Here is a 21,763-nt window from a genome sequence, read left to right on the forward strand (position 1 = left end):
TGTTACACAATTCAAGGTACTCCTGACTGAAAAACAGCTGTAGAAGTTGAGAGGGGCTGGGCCAGGTCCTGGCTAAGAATAAATCTCTGCCAGGCAAGAACGTTTGAGGTCTCTCTTCTGGTAGAGCATGTCAGGAACTTCTTCAGTTTGCTGTAGAGATGCAGGGGTATGGTCTGAAAAACTGGGCTCCATGGTGAAAAGCACTAAACTCCATTGTTTTGTATAAATTGCTTGTTGCCATCTGAGGGAAGCAGCAACCACACCTGCTGCTGACAGAGGGCTTTGCTCTGCAGACTCCTGTGGGTAGGTATTAACTGCTACACCTGCTCCAGGGAGCCCAGCTGATTCCTCTCTGTGTAAGGAGTATTATCCAACCGTCCTAAGTCTTCAGTGAGGTGGGATCACATATGAGGCCCACCGTTTCTGGATGCCAGAGTCACTGGTTTTAGCTTCACTGCAGCTCCTGGGGGTGTCCAGGGCAGGCCCTTGTATTTGGGAAGGTTAGGGCAAAGGTTAAACTCATAGGTTTATGAGTGAGTGCTGGATGAAGAGATTTCTTGGAGTTTGTGCCCTTCCCATGCCAACCAGCTGCAGCCAGAAGCACTAGCCTTCCTGTTAGAAAGAGGGAGGTAGAGTCTGTGGGGGCACACTGCTCTACCCATGAGGATGTCACTGAAGTACAGGGATCCCTCCTGGTGTGGAAGTTCTGGATATGCACACACATGTGAATGCACACCTCTCTCCAACACACAAGTAATCACATTGCTTTCTTTTGCAGAAACCTCAGTGCTCTGAACAAAAAGTCCTTCCACAGGAAGGCCTCTTCTGAAAGCTTCCTCCTGGACTCTCGCTTTTGGTTTCTCCTCTGCATCTTTCTTACATGTCAACTCTTCATTAATTATGTCTTCAAATAAAAACAATACGTTTGGCAGCAATAATGATCACTGGCTGCAGGAGGGGGCCACTCGCGCAAGGAGCCCAGCGAGGCACCAAAGCACTTTAGAACCAACATGGCAGAGGTGGAAGGAAGTGGAAAAACGAGGTTAAAAAGGGACCTAGGAACCTGCAAAACTTCGTTCCTGCAGATTATGTCATTTTTGCCTTTTACATGTACATCTTCAAGGACCTCTTAACCTGTATGGGCCTTAATGCTGAAGCCAAATGTAGCTTTAATTGTGCAATTTGTTTCCTATGTTTTGTCATTTTCTGATGCAATTAATAATTACCCAGCAGTATTGGTAACCCCAAAATGGTAATCACCTCAACATTTTGGAAAAGTCATGGTGGCCTGGGTCATAACTCCAGGAGTAAGGGAGAGCAGTTGGGGAGGAACTGATGTTCACGGTTGCCTGTCCGGCTGCCTTTAATTACATGAGGGAGAGCAGCTGGTCCAAAAAATCTAGCTCTGGGATATTAAGTCATGATCTGTTTTGTCAGAATGGGACCTCAGGATGTGTTTTATTTTCCATTCCACGGAAACTGTAAATATGCACAACTTCCTATAGCCATTCTTCTTTAGGAAATGGGAAGCATTCAGTGAAAGTTCATCATTTGGTTATGGGGCTGACTGGCGTCCTGGGTCTGGCCCATCGAGTGTGATGTCAGACATGCCTGTTTGTAAAACCTGGTCACTTACTATTACTGTTATTATTTGCTATATGGCTGTTTTATAATATCACACACTAGCATTGTAGAGAGAAATCCACTGCCCCAGCATAGGTGAGAAGGATGGGAGCGATGTGGGTCTACGTGTGTTCGGTCTTAGGCACGTTTATTGTCAAAGGTCAGGAAAGAGGGAGGGTTTTGCCACTGCGTTGTTCAACCCTGTTAATAGTCTTCCTATTTTACACCATTTTTTAAAGATTTGCAATATTTTCTGTAGACTGCAGATAATACTAAGCCTTTCTTTTCTGGCCTGAAGTAGTTCCAAGTGGTAAGTACTGCTATATATACAGCCTTAAAATACTTAGTGGTGGTGCCAGTCTGGGCTATCTTTCAATGTAAATGTTTCCAAATTTTTAAGTACATTCCTTGTCATATTCCCCAGTTAGGGGAAACCTGTTTGTGCTTGATATGTTGAAATAAAACTACACACAACTTTCAGTGGCAGTCTATCTGAAAAATTATTTTTGGGTTTGTGTCTGACAGTATTTTACAAGTAAATCACTCTATAGGGGAAAAGCTACAGGAAATGACCTCCAAGAATCTCAGACACAGGCCATAAGATAGAACAGCAATAGCAGTTTTGAAACCCCTCTGGCTGAAATTGTGTCTTCTAATTACAGTAACTTCTTCAGAAGGAGAAATGGTTCCCTTGATTTTCACTGTTGTACATGCAAACGTACAAACTTGTCTTGGACTTAGGAAACCTTTATATCAAGGAGGTGACTTGATGATAGTGAATAGATTGTTCCATGGAGAGAACCTCAGCTCTCTGATGTGAACAGGAAGGGCAAGAGCTGGCATCTGGAAGCCAGCATTCAGGAAACTGATCACAAACAGCTGTTTTATTAGCAAAAGTCTCCAGAAAAACAAAGTGTTCTTCACCCTTGAGGAAACGTCCTTGAAGAATATGAACATTATTGATCCAGATTGGGTGCCTTTTTAAAGGACAACACCCTAGTCACTCTGTCTGAGGAAGTCTGACCTGTGCCACATGTGGTGTAAAACTTAGTGAGAGGGGGTCACCTGTGCCTGCCAGGCTGTGCCAAGTCCCGTGTGCACCCTCAAAGTGTTTGCTCCTAAAGTAGTGCAAACACATCCACCAATCTCCTTTGAATGCTTCAGCAAGTCAGCACATCTCTGGCCTGTCAGCACAGCCTTCCTCATCACACTTACCCTGCTTTGGGACCATATGTTTGAGTTATGGATAGGAGCCTCTCCACTTCTGTAGGGCTATTTACATCCCTTGTGTGCAACTGTATCCCGGCTTTGGGAAATGGTTACCAAACAACAGATAAAAACCCAAACAACCCAAGCCCATCTGAACCAAAGAGGAGCAGCGCTGAGCAGGAAGACTTCAGTAGGTGTGAATGTGAGTGCTTGAAATTGTTTGGATTGTTTCTGTTTTACCGAACTATGCATCCACAAGTATTTCACTGGGACTTGTTACTGCAGGTAAGTAAAATAAACAGTTACCACAAGAGCAGCTGTTCAGTGAAAGAAACTGTGTCAAGCTACACAAAATGATGAAGCATCAGCAGAGAAGAGTTTCAATATTTAGGGCTGCTGCCACAGGGCATGAAAAAGTAATCCAAAAAGGAACAGCCTTGTATTAATTCTAATCCAATTTCAACATCTGGAGGTGAATATTCCTACATGCCAGTTACATGCGCATGGGAAATGAAAAGTATTCTTGAGGAAAATCATGGCCAGAAATGTTATTTCTCTGGGAGGAATAACTGCTGAGGAGAAAGCTGAGGACCCTTTTAGGGCTTTAGAAAACCCAGTTATGCACTTCGTTTGCACAATGTCAGAAAAATTCTCCTTCTACCCTTTCCCTCTGCTTTTTGTGATCGGGCAGCCCTTCAGCATACGACGTTTGACTGAAGATGAGAATCGGGGGATTGATTTATTAACGCGGTTTCTGATAGGGTTGGTAAAAAATTCCGGAAACCGCCCGTGCCCCGCCCTCCCACGAGCATTGTAAAAAGCTGCGGGACGGGAGCGCTGGGTAGAGCGAGTGGTGCGGAGCTGGGCGCCGTCATGGGACTCGGGCGAGTGGCGGGGCTGCTGCTGGTGAGTGCCGGGGGGGACTGGCCGGGGCTGCTGCTGGTGAGTGCCGGGGGGGACCCTGGCCGGGGCTGCCATCTGCAGGTACGGGCTTGCCCACCGCGAGTGGCAGCCGGCAGCTGTCCGCAGCCAGAGCTTAAACCCCACCTTTTGAGGGGGGGAAAAAGTCTCCCTCCGTCTCTGGTGTGAAAGAGCCCTTTGAGTTTTTCTACCCTTCTCTTCTTCTAGAGTCTTTAGTAACTTGTCCGAACTTTTTGTTCGTGTTTGATATTTCGAGGGACTTGGTGCCGTGGGCGTGAGCGCAGCGACCTGACAGGATGGGAGCAAGTAGCGTGTCCCCGAATCACTTCCTAGCGCACTCGCTGCCACCCTTCTTTCTCTCCTCTAAAAGAAAAAAAAAAAAATTACAAGTCAGAAGTGAGTTCTTTAATAGTCCTCATGCCATTTAACTGTGAAGCTGGGAGTTTTCTCAACTCCCCGTAGTTACGGGGAAGACTTCCAGTCCACCGGGGAGAGAGTTGAAAGAGCGGGACCCTCTTGGTTTTAGCTTAGAAGTTGCCCGCTGGTGGCAATTAGTGACGGGGAGCTCGGCGGCCATCCCTTCCACTCCTCCCGCTTTTGTTCTCCCGTGTGAGTCTTGTGAGGGATGGACTTGGGTGTCCCGGGACTGAGCCTGCGCTCGGCTCTGTGGAAGCACCTGAGCTACCGGTGCTGGCTACGCGGGAGCCCTGCCCGGAGTGCACGGCCCGCACGTTTCTTCCTGTTTAAAAAAAAAAAAAAAAAAAAAAAACAAAAAAACCTATTCCCAATGCTTCTGTAGCATTGCTGATGACTCAGCTTGTCTTCTGCTTAAGATTAGAGCCAGTGAAAAATGCTGGATGAATCTGTGGGGCATTTCCTCAATTTTGCGGGGGCAAGACTAGCACTGATTCCAATGAATTAAAAAGATGGGAGAAGGGAGAAACTAATCCCTTGCACACCGCAGAAACTTTGTCGTCTGCAGTTCAACTGCAGTGAACTAGCAGAAAGAAAACAGAAGTTTATATGGAGGCAAGGATGTGCGGCAATAGTTGCCCAAAACCCATCAGCAGCTGCACGGTGCTGCCTTAACCCCAGCTTTGTGATGGCAATTACTGCTGTGAGCAGCACTTAGCAGAAATTAGTTTGGATTTCCTCTGTGGCTTCCTGTAAACTTCAGAATGTGTTTCCAAGTCTTCACAAGTTAATCTCCCCTAGATAATTACCGTGTCCTAGGAGGATGAATCCCTCAAATGCCTGCTTGCCTCTGCTGTAGGTGGCGCTAGTGACAATGCTTAGAGCCCGAGCAGAGAACTGTGGGGAAACAGAGTACTTGCATGAGGATCGCTGCTGTGTATTTTGTCCAGCAGGTAAGACTTTGAGCAGTTACAGCTCATAGATATTGTTTTTTTACATTGCATCCATGAAAGTGTAAGCCTGGTTGGAGCTGTAAAGACTTGGCCCCATTTTGAAGTGAGAACCCCTTAATGCTTAAGTGATGATTGAGATTTGGCATCAAGCCAAGAAGACTTTGCTTGTGGTTTAGGAGAAAAACCTTCGAAGTCAAGTGATTTAATTAACATAAAGAATGGGCCTAGGGGAATTCTGATATTTCTGTGTCCATAGCCAAAACTTTAGTTTGGTTTTGCTCTCCCCTCCTTGCTCAGTGTGTGCAGTTAACAGGTTTTGCACCAAGAAGAAACCTGTCCTTAGTATCAGAAGCTTATTGGTGCATTTAGGTGGAATTCAAAGGAGAAAAGAGTTTATTGAAAGCAATCCTCCCTGTGCTTGCCAGGGAGAATTGAAGTAATTTCTTCAGCAATGGTGCTATCCATGTGGCTCCCTCCCTGAGTGACTGCAATGGGTGATCCTCATGCCTGTGTGTCCCAGCAGAGGCCTTGCTGGATGCCTCGTTTTGCACCGCTCCTTGTCTGAGTGGCAAATTGTGAATGTGCATCCTGACTCTCCTGTGCTGTTTGGTTCATGTGGCATGGGATTGATTTGCAAGGAAGGGTTGAACTCTTCCCAGAAATTTTTGTTGTAATATCCTATTTTAGACCTTTTGATATGTGGTGCTGGCTTGCCAAAATGGGATGCAGAAAAGACTCCATTACTGGAATAAGTAGCAAAGTATGTATGTTTATTCCGGCGCTAGGATGCACAGCTGCTCCAAAATCGTGCATACCAACAGCTGCTTTCAATTTAGTACATATCAGGTTACAAACCCCATATTCACTGGGTTTCCCAATATGCCTATGCATATTCATTACCCAGCCTTGCCTAGTATTACAATGAGCCCAAAAGTTATGTAACATCCACATTGCAGGGGTCTCCCAGATAAAGTAAGAGTCTTCCTCCTGAACTTTTCACCTTGCTTCCCTGTACATGCTCTTTATATCTCTGGCCCAAGTCCAAACTTCAAGGCTGGTTTAAGTTAGTTTTAGGTTTGAAAACAGGATCTTTGGTCAAGATTCCTTCCCTTTATCAATAGTTTTCTATCTTCTCATCCTGCTTTGGTAGGCATAATAAGTGTTGAGCAAACTGTATGTGTCGTTTTTAACAAACAGCTTCTTAGTAAATCATTTAACCTCTGCTTTCCCCCCTCCCCTGATTCACTTTGTCTGTTAAAAATTCCCCTGAGATTGCTGCTGCTGACAGTTCTCTTCTTCCACAGGTACTTTTGTCGCTAATCACTGCAGTGCTTCGCATTCGAGAGGAAAATGTGACTCTTGTAAGGAAGGAGAAGGTTTTACTGCCCATGAGAATGGCTTGGAGGAATGCTTGCATTGCAGACACTGCAAAGAGGGTACCAAGCACAACTCTGATGAAACCGTAACCATTTCCCCCTTTTTAATGTGGAAAACCTGGTCCACACTGGGCATATTGAACTTAAAAATAAATTGCCTTTATGGCCTGAGTATAACTTTTGCACTTGCTAACTTTTATTTTTAGGTCAGATGATTGTGAGACCCTGTACTCTGACACAGAATGCTGAATGCCGGTGCAAGCGAGGGTATTTCTGTGCTGATGAGGGCTGTGAAATATGTCGGAGACACAGTCAAATGTAAGTTTGAGAATAAGTGACTGTTTTCCTTCTAGGGAATGTTAGAGCTGTGGCCCAATCTGTGCCAATAGCTCATGCATGCCATCAGGCTGTAAATAATTGCTCTGAAGCCAAATGGCATTATTCATGCATTTAAATTTCAGGTATCAAGATCTGTAAAGTTGAGACCTAGAAAGATGTGGACTTGGGTATCATTTGGCTTGTTGCTTATGGCTGTAAACTTGCATATTTTGTGTCTTCAGGTTGGTATTTCCCCAGAAACACACTTGAATGAGCTTTCTAGCACCCAGCTCAAAATTTTAGGATGTAGAACTGCCTGTTGAAGGAACTAACTGTGCGTGAATAATGCTTCTACTCTGTGGGGTTTTTTTTTCCTCCCCCACTTAGAAGCTAGCATACATAAATTTTATCTGCTTTGCTTTTATTTTATCTTGTAGTATTATCTTGGATGGCTTAAAGGTACACTTCTATCCAAGTTTATGCATGTTCCATTTATGACTCTAAGCTCTGTCTGAAAAAGAATCAGCCCTGGACAGAGCTACATGTTGCTCTGGAAATCTAGATACAACCTTGTGTTACCATCTACTTCAGGCAACCGGACAGGGAAGAAATCACACCGAATTGCAGCGATACTACAGACCCAGGATGTGGATTACCCAGCCAAGGTCTGGTATGCAAATCCCACTCATCTTGGTTTGTTGGATCTGTGGCTTCGGGCTAATAATACCAGAGCACTTTGTAAAACACTGGTTTCAACTGCTGTAACATATTTAACAGCAGCTGCATTTTAATCTGGGAGTTACTTGCTAAAGACAAGCTCTGAAGGGACAAACCACCTTAACTTTCGCTTGGTGAAAAGATACATGTGTTGCCAGGGTTCTTAAAGTTGCAACGGTGACACGGGTGAAAGTTATGGATAGTGCAAAGATGTTTTCTATGCATGAGAATCTGTGCCTGGAGTAGCTTCCTCTTCTGCCAGGCCAGAGGAAGAGGGAACTCACACTTTCCCTGCTACAGCACCCAAAGCTTGCTACCATCTTTTGCATGCTTGTTTCCCCTTAAGTGTCTCTCCAGAAAACCTTGTAGAAGTTGTATTGCAGCTCTATGCAGAATTCCCTGCTGCCTTTGGGATAACAATGTGCAGTGCAAACAAGTTACTCCTATGTTCAGGGCAGCTGAGAGTCCCAGTGCCTTTTCCAGGACAAGCTATCTGGGTTGTCATTTTAGTTCTGGGCTTAGGTATTTCCCTAGGACAGCAAGGAATATCTTTTTGGGGGACTGTTTCAGTACTAATTTTATTTTTTTTTCCTCCCTTTGCAGGGAAGGGAGTTCTTGTTTTGGTTATTCCCATGGTATTTGGTTTGTTTTTGCTACTGGCTTTCATTCTGAAAAAGCTGAAGTGTGATAAAGGTAACTGCTTGATTATTATTCATGAAATTTGCTTTCCAGAACTAGGCAAAGCATGCACTAGGGCTATCCCTGGGTTTTGTGCTGCCTTACAGGGGAACCTGTTTAAGTTCTAGTTCATTTAGTATGGAATTGAATTTAACAAGTCTAGTAAAATGAAGAGTAGTTTGTTTGGTAAATAAAATGCGTAAACCTTAACTTTGAGCTTTCTTATCTTGCTGACAGATGCTTTTGCTTCAAAGCAAGATTATAATGAGGTCCTTAAAAATTACTTTTCCAATCTGCTTGCCTTGTATTGGCAAAGAGGAAAAACCTGTGTGTGGGTTCAGATGCATGGGGCAAAAAGTAGCAACTAATTAGATCACTAATTACTTTCACTGTGTTTGGCTGTGGAGATTTTTTTCCCTACAAATTGTTGCACTTCAGTAATTTGAACCTCTTAATGTGAATGTTAGGTTGGTAAGTCCTGTGTGAATTTATTATTAAGTGGAAACGGAGCTGTTTTCCTTGGAAACCTCTATTTTCACTACTGTGTATCAAAGTATTTTTGTTACTAGTGTAGTTAAAATAATACTGAAAAATATTCTGCATTTTAAATGCTAAGTTTGTTTAAATCATGTCTTACTGATTGTAGTGCAGTAAAGACAACTTCTGCCTTTTTTTCTGTATTGCGATAGCCCACAAAAATGCTGAGAATCATAAAAGCTGGAGTGGAGGAGGTTGCAAGAGTGACTTAAACCAAACTGCATCCTATGGTCTGCATTTTACTAAGCAGCACTCTCCTCTCTATGAAGGCACAGCATTTTTTGTTGATGGTGAAAGAGGGTAGTATTGTGGTGAAATGTATGACAGGTCAAAGAAACTAAATGGCTTGTAAAAGCTTTGACTTCTGCTCCAAAGGTTTCTATTGCATATAAGTCTTGTGTGAATTCAGCCATGTTTAAGTTGCTGCAATTCCTTTAAGTTTCTTAGACACTTATTTTGGTTTTCAGCTGCCTCAACTGATAAAGATGCAGAGGGAGGTCTAGTAAGTATGTGATAGATCAAGTGTTTCATCTCAGTCTAATTGCTCACAGCCTAATTGTACCTGATACACAGCCCTCAATGCTTGTCTCACTGTAGACCACTGCTAGGATGTGTTCCTGTGATGCAACAAGTTGTGATTCATACAAGGTCAGATATTGATTAGCAAGTGCCTGATGCATTCAATAGCTGCATGTGTCTGCTGCAGTTGGCCTTTTCAATACTTGGAAACATTTCAGAGCCTGTGACCAGGATGCTTTGGAAGTGGGGAAAAAACTTGGACTAGTGGCAAGCTTTCACTTCAGACTGTCTCCAAGTGGTACCTTGATCCAATTAATATCTTTTTTGCTGCTTCACACGTGTATTCCCCAACTGATGTCAGCTATGGTTTACCTCCATAGTGGTGTTTGAGCTCCCATTGCATTTTGATTACAAATTATTTGTTCATAAGACTACTCCTGTGATTGAATCTTCCTGGCCTTGGGCTCATGTCACAAGCTACAGACCAGGACCTGACAGTCTAAATTCTTGGTCCTAAGCAGTCCTGTGAGATGGGGATTTGGGCCTCAGACTGTGCCCGTTCCAAAGTATATCCCTAAAAAGGGTTTATCCAGCTGAGACTGGCTGCTGGCACATGTTGCACCTTAAAGCTGGGCATACCCTGGCATCCTGTAGTCAAACACTATTTCAGAACCTTTCTGTTTGAGTCTGACAAAAAACTATTGCTAGTCTAGCATTTTGCAAGAGAAATACAAAACTGGATGAGGTAAATACAAGCTGGCTTTAGCTTCTCTAATTAGAAGCTACACTCCTACCAGCACTGCGAGGCAAAAATGAGCTCAGTCTTAGTTTTACAGTTAATGACACAACAAATGTTTGTCTTGATGAGGGTCTAGGAGAAACATCCAGACTGTTCTTACAATGTGTGTACAGCACTTTTTTTCTCCCTGGAGCTTCTCTTGCCCCTCACCAATGCACTTCCCACCCAGTGTGTGAGCTCTTGTCAAATGTTACTAATTAAACATTTTGAGTAATTAAATGCATTTTAATTATGTCAAAAATACTTGAAGACTGAAGAAACATAATTGAAAGATATGTTCAAAGTATCACCCTAACTCTGCTCGTATCTTTTTTAAGGTCTATAAGTGGCTCAAATATGTGAAACACCCCAGTTTGTTTGTTGGGTTGTGTCTCCCTTCACACCCTGGCCAGCTTTGCAGCACTTCATCTATTTGTAGAAGCTGATGAAGAAAAATGACAAAAAAACTGGTCAAAATGCTGTAGCATAGGAATAGGCAAATATAACATCTCTTTAATTTGAATAAAATGGTTGTAGAATGATGCAGTTACAAATTGGTGCACAGACCACTTGTCTCTCATGTAAGAGAGACACAGGCAGGTGCAAAGTCTGCACTTGCAGTGCTCAGGCTGCTGTGAGAGCTTAATTGCTAAGGAGAGTTACCCTGATGTAGTCCTGAGCCTGGACAGTTTGGCACCAACACACTTTCCCTTCCAAAGAACCTATGATTCATACTCTTCTAAGAAAAACCCACTTGAATAGCTGATGCTGGATTTTGAAAAAACGTGTCAGCCATGCTCTGCTCTTTCAGTCATTTGGTTTTCCTGTTTAAGAATTATCCTGCATAAATAAGATCAACTTCTTTAATGTGTTTATACCCTTAAACAGAAAGTGTTCTCAGTGAGAACGATGTACAACTACATGTGTGATATATGGGGTGGTTCTCCCTCACATCCCTGCTTATGCATGTTGGTCACATGGTGGTGTCACCTGTGGGTCCCTGACCCTGTGCAAGCAGAAAGTATGCTGGCTTATGCTTACAAAGGGACTGTACCTTAAACGACACAAGTCTCAGGGGCAGAACAGTAGCTCCTCACCCTCATTTTCCACATGTAAAAAAATATTCCTAAAGCTTGCCAGCTGTAGCACTAGCTGTTAAGCTAGACATGCTACTCTGCTTTGTGTTTGTGCTGTTCATGCTGAGGTCGTGCTGTACTCCCTGGCTATGCCTGTATAATGAATTGACAGTGTTAAAAATGAAGCAGCCTTCCTCAGTGGTTTCCCTCTTTGTCCCCTCACAAAAGCTATACAATGTACGTGGGTACTCTTGGGCTTCTTTCAACTGATTATAGCTTGTGAATCTGCCAGGAAAGTCAATCCAGCCAAAGCAAGCCCAGGGTAGTGCATTTACATGGAGCTGACATGCAATAGTTCTGAGAGCATCAGCCTTGATACAGCAATAGGCTTGGGGCCCCTGGTGCTGTTAAGTCAGCTCAGGTGCAGCAAGGCAATTTAATCCCCTGCTGTCTTAGGAGGGGTGCATATCTTCTGTACCTAGAGAGGAGCAAGCAGTGATCTGTATCAGTGAGAACAGAAGGAAAAGATTCCTGCAGTTGTTGTGGAGGTAACTTGTGAGCCTTGCCCTGCACTCCAGGGGGAGCAGAACAGCCAGTGAGGTGGAGAGCCAGGCTCTGAAACCATTTCAAGTCTAATTCTGTAAAGGCTGTAATTTTGCCAAATTATCAGTTCTCCTTTTATTTCTCTGACATCTGGTGACTTCAAGTATTTCCTTTTCTTCCTCCAGAAGAAAATAGTGGAAAATAGTGTGGTTTCTGAGCAGGGCACCATCCTGTGCAGGGGCTGGAAGTGCTGTTATGACAGTGTGGTTGAGGAGGATTTTGTCCTCATTGCCAGCAAAACCTGTTCAGAATTCTGCTTTTCAGCAGAATGCCCCACCTACTGTTCTGAGTGGAACTCCAGCAAATTGTAAGATAAGTGTTAATGTGTGAAATTATAATTGTATTTTCCCTAATATACTTATCTCTTTAGTTGAGTTCTTAGCTATTCCTAGAGCTTTCAGGCAAAACAATAGAGGAAACTTTGCCTTAAAGATGTAATAGAAAGTATGGGAATTGAGAGCTTGGGGGGAAAAAAACCTTCAATTCTTCATTTAATTTACTCTGCCACTTTCATCTGACAGAAGCTACTCTTTCATGATAGCAGCAAATGTTGCCTTGGAGCCAGTAGTGTGTTTGTCTTACCATGCAATTTTCTTTACTCAAATACTTTGAGATCTGCTCTGAAATTTGCCCCCCTCCCCATTCTGGTGTGTGTGCTGTAAAAGCAAGCTGTCAAATAGGTAAAAAATAGTTGTGAGTGAAGCACCCTGATTTGTTGGAGTAATGGTCCAACTTTTTATTACAGGTACAAGAACCAAAGTGTCAGATAATTGTTAAAGATCTCTCAAAAGGGTAAGTGTTCCATAAATTGGCAGTACTTGGAATGTGGCTTTTTTTCCTGTTGACTTTAGTCTACTCAAGGAACAGTAAAAAGAGGCTAAGGAATACTGCTTAGAGCTAGAAGGCTTTCAGTTTATTGTAAAATCAGGATTATTGCTGCATTTGAGAGAAGCTGTAATCCCTGTGGTGAACTGTTCTACTTTGGAGCATAACTTTTCTGCATGGGGAGTATAGTGCAGTCATGATTTCAAGAGTAAGAATGGTACAATTTTTTTTAAAAATGTTTTAAAACAAGTCTGCATTGCAGCAGTGTACTCTGCTTTACTGAGTGAGCTGTAGGTCAGAGCGGGAGATCTCTCTGTCAGATGTCCCCTCACGTGGAAGATCACATCAAACATCCATACGTGCACCTGTACTCAGCAAATTGTTGTGCTGGATGTTCAAGTGATGGGTTTTGCTCGTGGTGGTCTTGGTGTGGCAAACCTATGCCAGCAGCATAGTGAAGTGGTTAAAACTTCCTCTTCAGTAGCCCTGCCAAGGGAATGTGCCAGCCAATGAAGCCTTCCTCAAAACCACCTTTGCTGGATGGTGTCTTGCCTTAGGAGACCACTTCTGAGACATGTGCACCAATACCTTTAGCTGCTTCCAAGACCTCTTAGTAGAAAACTTTGTTTGTCCTGCTGCTTCTTAGGTGCCAAACCCTGCCTTGCTGCTGCTGTTTGGTCTGTGCAGGTATTGGCTGAAAATTAAGGGGAAAGCACGTATGTGAGCTATGGAAACCCATCCAAGCTAATGTGTGTCGTGTGTTTCTTCTTGCAGAACTGAGAGATACCTTTGATGTCTTCATAAAGGAAGTACCTCCACATCAGTGGAAGCAGCTTATGAAAACTTGTCTACAGAAAAATGCTATTGATACAATTATTTCTAGATTTCCTGATAACAGAGAAGAACAATCCTATCAGATGCTTCTCATCTGGAAAAACACACTGGGAAAGAAACAATGTATTATTAACTTACTTGATGCGTTGAGGCATATAGATGCCAAGGCTTATTACAATGTACAAGAGACTTTAAAAAGTAATAACATAATAAGTTAAGTAGAAGCTGAAGATTAATATTTATGGGGTTTATGGGGTTTTGTAAAAATATTCCTGTTTACATACATGTGTCTTCAAATTTCCTTTAAATGAATGTATGGAGTTGACACCCTCCTCACTTCATGCAAAGAGCCAGAAGGGCTGTAATGCCTGGGTTGTTTACAGGTTCTCATGACCTTCCTCCCTTTCAGTTGTGAAGTACTAACCTCTGGTGCTATATGCCCACTTGGGAGCCAGGAGCTCGTGCATCCCTTAGTGTGGCGGTGCTATGCTGTCCTAACCTGAGTGGTGGGGACCAAGAGTCCACTGCTGTTTTTGAGAGTACTGTTATGCTTTGGTTTATGAAACGATTTTGTTTTGTATCCGACTGCTCAGCACCGTTATGTTTGGAGCACAGCAATAAAAGCGTGATTGAGACGGAAGCTGGCTCTGGGACTTTGTTCTGGCGGCGGCGGCGTCTCCGTCCTTGGAGCTGTGTAAGGGAAGGCGGGCGAGCGGCGGCCCCGGGAGCCGGGCCTGCTTGGCACGGCGCTGCTGTCCCGGGCCGGCCGTGGCGCTCCGGGCGCTCAGCCCCGGCCGGGCCGGGCCGTGAGGCGCTGCCCGTTGCCCGGGTGACGCGGCCCGTCGGAAGTAGCGTAGAGCGGGCGGGGCGAGGCTTCCGGACGCGCTGTTGCATCAGCTCGGGAGCGAGGGCAGGCAGAGGCAGCAGCAGCACCGGGATGGCAGCAGCCGCCAGCGCCGAGCACGGTAGGTTGGCGAGCGGCGCCGCGGGCCCCCCACGGGGCCGGGCCGGGGGACGGCCGGGGTTGTCACGGCTCGGCGGGGGCCGGGGTCGCGGCCCCGCCGCTGTCACGGCGGTAGCGGGGCGGGGGCGGCCCGGCTCGCCTCCTCTGAGCGTCCCCTGGGATCCTTCGGGCGCGCCCGGGGGCCCCCGGCGCCGCAGAGCCCCGGTGGGTGCGCGTCCCGCGGGATGCGGCTCGCGGTGTGCCGCGCGTGGAAAGGCTGATGTTGGCATTCGGCGATTTGTGGAAAAAATTCGGAGCTGCTCGTTACCAAGTCTGGGAACAGCTGTTCCCCGGCTCGCTGGGTGCCGGGAGAGGCTGGGTGCGCTCGGTCCGTGCTCTGCCCAGCGCGCTGTCCGTGCTTTTCACCTGTCTCTGTGTCTCCCGTACTGCCTTTCCCAAGCCATCAGTGTTCTCCCCTGAACTCATGCCTGAACTTTTGGACTTCAACGGACATTTTCTGTGGTCGTGTTTTAATGATGGGTTGTACTGCTCGCTTCCATATGGAAGGAGGGCTGGGGTAGCACTATAATTTTTGGCACTACTGTAGGAAATGGAAACTTGGAATACCAGTCATGCAAGTATGAAATACTATTACGGTATGTAAAGGGTTGGAAATTTCTGTCATTCCAGTTAAGGATCTGTAAATACAAATATTTTTGCTCCCCTCTTTTTTTGTTACCGAATGTTACTTTGCTCTTTATTCATCACAAGTAGTATTCCCGCTAAAGTGAAACATTTCTTGTTGTCAAGGGATTGGCTTTTTCAGAAGTCTTTTCAGTATCTTGGGGGAAAAAAACCCAACAAAGGCTCAGTTCAGGTGCACTTTAAGAAACTCTTTAGTTACTCTTTGTTAGGGTGGGGCTTTTTTTACTGAAATTGCAGTTGTTACATTTAGTTTCGGTTCAGGAAAAGTGGAAGTGAAACTTTCAGGACTCAAGTCACTAGGATTGACAAGCTCTTCCTTGGTGTGGGATACTCCAGTCTTAAAAATCCCAGCTCATCTAAATAAGCTTCTTGCTCCTCATATGTGAGTCTTGATAAGTCCTTTGTTTTTCTGTTTCTCTGTATGCAGTGTTTGGCATTAGCTGGAGTCACAGCATTGGTTTGGTTCTTGTGAAGTGTTTATGGAAAAGGGGAATTCATCTTGGCTGAGCAGATAGTTGGGATTCCTTTCAAAGGTACCAGAGTGGCCAGCCAGGATGATAAATGGCCAGTTTGGAGCTGTATTAATAATGTTACATTTGTGTTTTCTGGGTTGCCTTAAATTTGTGAGAACAAAGTTGGAAGAGAAATTACATTTCAAAATGTTCAGAAATGGGTAAGATTTCTTTTTGGAGAATGCCTCTGCAGAATTCCCAGAACATTTACATTGTCATCTAATTATGACTGACAAGGTTAGCAGGTTCAGGGAAGCCCAGGAAATATAATTTTTCCCTGAAGCAAAGTAACTCCCTGGTTTTGTGTCAGCTAGCTTACTGCCTACTTTATGGCTTTTCTGTGCTTACTTTGCTGTCAACACCTTCAAGGAACAGAGGTTTTCATTTTCAAGTTAATAAAAGTGAAAATTTTCCATGAAATTTGATATTGTAGGGTTATGTGTCTTGATTAAACTTCAAAAGTTATTTTATGTGCAAATAAAAAGGTAGAAGCAGTCCTGTGCCTTTGAGTCTGTGTGTTGCTGCAGTCTCTCAGACAAGTTCCCAGTGTCCTTTAGTAGTCTCTGAAGCACTCTGTGCATGGAAAGAAGAACGTATGACAATTATATCACCCAGAGAGATTGTACACCAGCAGTTATTGTAAGAGAACTGGATTAATTAATGTCTACAGTGGAATTTTTTTGAAACAACTTTTTAATGTTACGTTGTTAACTTTAATTCTTCTGGTTTTCCAAGGTTACTTTGCTACCTCTCCAATACTCGTGCTCAGTGCGTGTTTCCTCTTGTGTGATACGATATCTATGGATCATTCTGTTCACATGAGTTAAAATTCAGTGTTATGCAACAGCTCTGTAGTAATCCCATGTTTCTGCTGCCAAGGAGACACTTCCTAATGCAATTGATTAGGAACAACTGTAGTCTTTCTGGTTTGGGAGTGGAAAAAAATTGCAGTCAGAGAGAAGGGCAATTCCTTAGCCTGTTTTCCTAAAGCAACAAGGGAAACAGGTCAGATGTACATATATCCATTGGCCCTTTTCCCTTAATACTTTCTGAATCCATTGACTGGTATTAATTAATCAATTAATTTGACAGTGGGCAGCTGTGTCTTGCAGACCATTGGCAGGCTGAGCAAAGACGGGCTGGAGCTGTGCAGGAAAATGGGGATACTGAAGTGTATGGGAAGATGGGATGCAGCACTTAGGAGGTACCAGGAAATATTTCAGTGGGAGTGTTTAATAAATTGAAGGCATTTCAAGAAGGGGGGGGAACTGAGGATGCAGAATGGAAATCACAGAAAGCTAGATTCTGTAGATTTACTATTCTTCTTTTAGTCGTGATATCCATTAAATTGGAGCAGACTTTTATGTAGATAGCTGTCACTGATTCTTTTTGCTTGAAAAAAAGTGGTGCATTGCTGCACTGCCTTCCAAAAGACAGTGTTATCATAGTCATTTGCTCAGCACAGGCTGAGTCCCCGTGTGGGACACTGGGAATGGGGCCTGCCAAACATTACAACTTCAGATATTAATGTCCGTGCCAAGATTGCTCAAAAAGTTTTTGGTTGTTAAGCTAATCAGCACTGAGCTGGCACTGACATTCACAGGTGGTGTTTGCCATCTCTCCTTGCCAAAATTAGCTGGTATGAGTGCTGTCATATTTATTGTATTTGTGTGTAAGTTTGGCCAACTTCCCTTTTAGATTGGTTTGCAGATGTGGTTGGAAAGCACTTATATTGTTTCAGATACACTGACTTACTTCCCATTAGCAGCCTGATGTGTGAATAATGGTCATAATAACCATAATAATACTCTGCAAATTGAGGGTTGCTTTTCCTTGCAAAAGATCTTTTCTTTGAGATACAGTTTCATTTCTGCCCAGATCATTCTGGTAATACCTTTTTTTTTTTTCCTTCTCCTTCATATGATTCATGTATACAAAATTCATATTCAAGGAAGACTTATGTCTTAGGTTTCCACAGTTAATGAACATAACTATTTCAAACTATTTTGTGTGTATAAACATGTGAAGTTCTGTGATGATAAACATCGGTAAATATTTAGAAGCCTGAAAAGATTATAGTAAAATGAACTGTGTGGGCTGAAGCTGAATCCCATTCAGCTGTGTAAGGCAAGCCCGTAAGGTCAAGTTATGAACCATTATTTCCTTGGTATCCCTTATTTGTATTGAGCAATTACATGGATAGGCCTTGAGAAGGATTTATACTTTGCATGAATCTGTCTTTGCTTTTGTGTATAAAATTTAAATATCTTTTGTGAACTTTGATTTTTTAAATTTTTTTTTAAATCGTTGACTTTTTTTATTAGTTCTCCTGATGTGCCACTCTATCTCATTTATACCCCAAAGAGTTGAATACAAACATGCCTGATCTCTAGCTGCCACTTCCCTGTCATCCTCAGTTGCTGTTGGATATTTTAATAATTGATTTACATATAGAAAGTGGCTCATAAAGTTTTAACTGATGATATTTGGAAAACCTTTTCAATTGTGCAGTCCCTCACATCCTCTCCTAGCCTTTACTCCCTCATCTCCTTTCATTCCTGCCTTTCCAAAAGCAGTGTTCTGTGAGCACCTCCATGCTTTGGGAACTCCTTGTGCAGGAGATATTCATGCCAGTGTGAGAAGTGACTCTTCTGGCTGTGGTCTCTGTTGGGGTTTGGGAGCAGGGACAGGTGCTCTCCTGCTGCCTCTCTCACTTTACTGACCTTGGCTCAAATTACCTTGCTGGCTGACTGCCTAAGCAGGATGTCATGTTCATGTTTATTACAGTACTTTGAACATGAATGGAACTACAAACATTGAATCATTGTAGGAAAATGTGAATGCTGGCTTTGCCTAATGCAGTGCTAGCCCAGTGCCATAACCTCATAGTGCTTTGTACCCACTGGCTTGCACAGGGCGTGCTCTTACTGTGAGCATCCCCACCAACTCCCAGAGCCTTGTTGGTGCTTCCTCTGTGTCCCCATGTTTGTCAAGATGAGACATAACTGAACCTGCCTTGCCTATATACCAAAGAAATCATGGAATTAAAAAGTTGTGAGAGAGGAGCATGATCTGATATCCTTTCTGTTCATGTTTGTAGATCTTACTAATTTTAAATATTATTTGTGTGCCTGAGGAGAGAAAGGGGCATGGGAGAAGTATGGGAATATACAGCAGCAGCTGAAGTTTTGAGTTTCTAGAGCAAGTAGGAGGAACTAAGCATGGTGCTGGGAGCCTGCTTGCAGGCAACAGCCCTGCAAAGATGTAACTACATGCTCAAGTTCAGTAGACAAATTCACAGCCTTTCCACGGTGTATAAAATGAATCATAGTTAAATATTGGCGGGATGAGTGTTTTAGCAGCATGGAAAACAGTGACGGATTAGGTTTGCTCTATGTGAAGGGCTTTCTCCGATTATAGTAGGTTATATTTCCTCATGAAAAAGACCTGTGTTCTTGTCCTTATTACTCTTTGAAAGATGTCTTCAAAAACTTATGGCAGCATGAACATAATCCTGTCAATAGGAAATACATAGTTATGTGGTAGGTTGTATTAAATACAATTTTCTCAAATTTCTTACCAGTTGCCAGATCTAATTTACGGGGGAGATGTATATTATAAGGATATATTTTGGTCATGGGATCTCCTTCTTTTAATGCTGACCAAATGTCCTGTGCCTCTCTTTACAGCTTCCAGCTACAGTTTTATTCTGAGCATTAGTGAAGAGGAAGCCAGGGTGAAGGCTCTGAACGAGTACCTGAGCACTCGTAGTTATATCCAGGGGTTCACATTTTCACATGCAGATGTGGAGGTGTTCAGAAAGTTTTCGGGGCCACCTGTGGACCAGTATATCCATGTTGTCCGGTGGTACAGACACATAGAAGCAATCTATGATGGCAGCAGTGAAAAAAATGAGCCTTGTAAACTTCAAACAAGTGAGTAATATGAAACTGGTGGGCAGGTTATAGACTAGCTGACATTGTATTGGTTTTTATTGCTGAGAATTCCCAGAAGTTCCCTTTCATACTCTCTTGCACGCCTTAAAATTTACGGTATCGATTTGTATTCAAAGTCATAACATTATTCTTGCATACAGTTATTGTGTAATTGATAGATCCTGACCTATTTGGATGTAAAAGCTGTTATCAATTTTTTTTTAATGTTAAAATTCCTCAGTGTACAGAATTCAATTATGTGTATTTTCTTTAAAAAGCTGGCTCTCTTCTGGTTTGTAAAAAAAAGTGTGGGTTTGGGCTTTTTCCTGGAAACACCAAGATTTGCTCAGTCCACTTTTTGCCTTTCAAGGTTAACGAAATAGTTGTTGTATAATGTACAAATTCACCATAAAATAAACTGAATACTTCCTCTTACGATTGTTATTAACCCTGAACTTCACAAAGAATATTTGAGGTTCTTTTTTAACCCTCATAAATTTGGCGTGCTGATGATTTGAGGAAGTATTAACTGGTTAATCTAGGTCATTGTGTAAGCATGGGCAGGCATTTTTGGGAGCTGTGTCACTCTCCTGAGGTGTTTCCCAATGAGCTAGTCTAATTTTACAGTGAGATCCTTGCTCAGGGAGTCATGAAATAATGAATAATAACAACACAGAGCTGTTGTATAGTGCTTGCAATACTTACAAATGTATGCATGTCTGTCATTCTTGCTGATGGTTGTTGACTAGTATTACTCCAATGCCATCTTCTCACAACTTCTTACCATTTGTGTTCTCAGTTCCTAGCAGACCAGCAGTTAAAATCAGACTGCTGTAGGTCCTGTGTGTGTTGTGTGTGCCTGCAAGTGTTAGTGCTGGTTATTATTTCCTTCCAGCAGAGAAGGGATCTCAGCTGCACCCCTGGCTCTGTAGTAGATTTATCCACTAACTACAGATTGTCTGTAGATTTCCATGGATCAGGGTGGAGCCATAAGAGAAAAGGTTTCCATTTTCCTGACCATGAAATCTTTACTGTTAAGTCTCTCTTTCTGAAGGGTTATATCTGCATGATTGGTGCCTGTGTTTCAGGAGTCCTGGAATGGTGTTCTGCAGTGTTCACTATGAAAGTAACACACGAATCTGCCATACTTCTTAGACCTTGAATACTTAATTGTTGTTCTTTTTGGTGTACCAGAAAACTCCATGGTGGATTAGAGCAAATGAACTTCAGTTCAATCAGGGAAAAGGCTGTAGGCTGGCAGAGGTGTATTTGAACAGACTAACCAATATTTTACCAGCCTTTTACTATGCCCTTGGCATCTGTATAGTGGATAAAAAGTGACACCTAACTTGGAAGCTGAGAAATATGGGATGCAGTATCTGGGTTTTTCCTTATGTTCGTGTGGTTGTAACTGAAGAAAGCTTTACAGATTTATCTTTTATTAGACTAACCCACACAGGCTTCTTTCCCCGAGGGAAGCGTTGGCCACAATTAAGCATGCCAGAGTAATCTTTGTAAATCAAAGAGTAAACAAATCCATACCTTGGTGTATGACCTGTTATGGAGAGACTGCTCTTGAACTTGAGGTTTAAACTTCTGTTTAGGAGTACCTCATGCAATGAAATGTTTAGAATGGACACATATTTCCATGGCTTCATAGCATGGAGATTAAATGCAGTCCCTTTGTGAGGCAGAGTACTACAGTTAATGTATTTTTTTCTTATTTAGGCAGTTACTTAAAAAAGCAAGATGAAGAGATTAATTTTTTTATACCGTGAATGTTTACGTTACTTGAAGGTTTTCAGCCAAAATATGCATATAAAGATATTGAGAGAAACAGAGTTAATGAAGAGCACCCTGAGACACAGGATCAGAAAGGCAATTTTTTTGTCAAAGCAAATAGTTTGTATAGTTTTTAATTGCAGTTAAAATGCATACCATGAGAATTCCTAAAGACAGTGCTGTGTGTATTAAGCTGGCAAACTTGCTGTATTTTTGAATGTCCTGGTTTGCTTTCATTCCTAGTTAATGTGATAATTGGTTTAACTTCATTACAGCTGTAAGCAGCCCAGTGCACAGCAAACTACAACTCATGCCCATACTTCTCTTTGAAAAAACCCCATGAGTTTAACAACTGTGTTGCTCCTTAAAAATTTAGGAGAAAACAAATGCAATAATGTTGTCACTAATATTACCCTGGGCTTTATCTACTTTCCTTAATGGCAAAATGTAGGTTCTTGCTGAAGTGGAGCATATTTGTGGTAAACTAGTGTGTTCAGAAATGCCT

The 21,763-nt window shown here is 43.0% G+C and overlaps 3 protein-coding genes across 5 annotated transcripts in view; all 3 read left to right on the plus strand.

Moving 5' to 3' along the window:
• Positions 1-2,103, plus strand: part of LOC121669609 (oxysterol-binding protein-related protein 5-like) — a 32,516-nt gene extending 30,413 nt beyond the window's left edge. The window contains exon 14 of the mRNA XM_042038761.1: positions 779-2,103. Coding sequence (XP_041894695.1) covers positions 779-914 — 136 coding nt within the window. The 3' untranslated portion in view covers positions 915-2,103. The remainder of the gene's footprint in view (positions 1-778) is intronic.
• A 108-nt stretch (positions 2,104-2,211) lies between these two features.
• On the plus strand, positions 2,212-13,440 carry LOC121669611 (tumor necrosis factor receptor superfamily member 23-like). Of its 2 annotated transcripts, XM_042038773.1 has the most exons (9): positions 2,212-3,738; positions 5,027-5,120; positions 6,425-6,556; positions 6,703-6,814; positions 7,406-7,479; positions 8,135-8,224; positions 9,214-9,248; positions 12,468-12,514; positions 13,322-13,440. In XM_042038773.1, the coding sequence occupies exons 1-9, from the start codon at positions 3,706-3,708 to the stop codon at positions 13,338-13,340; spliced, it is 636 nt and encodes a 211-aa protein (XP_041894707.1). In that variant the 5' UTR covers positions 2,212-3,705; the 3' UTR covers positions 13,341-13,440. The 2 variants fall into 2 exon arrangements, with proteins under 2 accessions (XP_041894707.1, XP_041894708.1); XM_042038774.1 differs by lacking the exon at positions 9,214-9,248 and having other exon boundaries at positions 13,322-13,408.
• A 729-nt stretch (positions 13,441-14,169) lies between these two features.
• Positions 14,170-21,763, plus strand: part of CARS1 (cysteinyl-tRNA synthetase 1) — a 34,878-nt gene continuing 27,284 nt past the window's right edge. The window contains exons 1-2 of one of the 2 annotated variants that reach the window (XM_042038536.1): positions 14,170-14,346; positions 19,231-19,476. In XM_042038536.1, the coding sequence (XP_041894470.1) occupies positions 14,319-14,346; positions 19,231-19,476 (274 nt within the window). In that variant the 5' untranslated portion in view covers positions 14,170-14,318. The remainder of the gene's footprint in view (positions 14,347-19,230; positions 19,477-21,763) is intronic. The other variant, XM_042038535.1, reaches the window with a different exon arrangement.

This window comes from Corvus kubaryi, unplaced genomic scaffold, assembly GCF_017639235.1.
Source record: "Corvus kubaryi isolate FWS band 111438036 unplaced genomic scaffold, C.kubaryi_AGA036_p1.0 37392, whole genome shotgun sequence".
In the NCBI taxonomy this organism is placed as follows: domain Eukaryota; kingdom Metazoa; phylum Chordata; class Aves; order Passeriformes; family Corvidae; genus Corvus; species Corvus kubaryi.

What these genes read in the sequence shown, in the direction of transcription:
- LOC121669611 (XM_042038773.1), top strand. Translation starts at nt 3,706, where the DNA reads ATGGGACTCGGGCGAGTGGCGGGGCTGCTGCTG. An exon ending in AAAGCTGAAGTGTGATAAAG is followed by an intron (nt 8,225 to 9,213) that starts GTAACTGCTTGA and finishes TTTGGTTTTCAG; the next exon opens with CTGCCTCAACTGATAAAGAT. An exon ending in AAGATGCAGAGGGAGGTCTA is followed by an intron (nt 9,249 to 12,467) that starts GTAAGTATGTGA and finishes TTTTTATTACAG; the next exon opens with GTACAAGAACCAAAGTGTCA.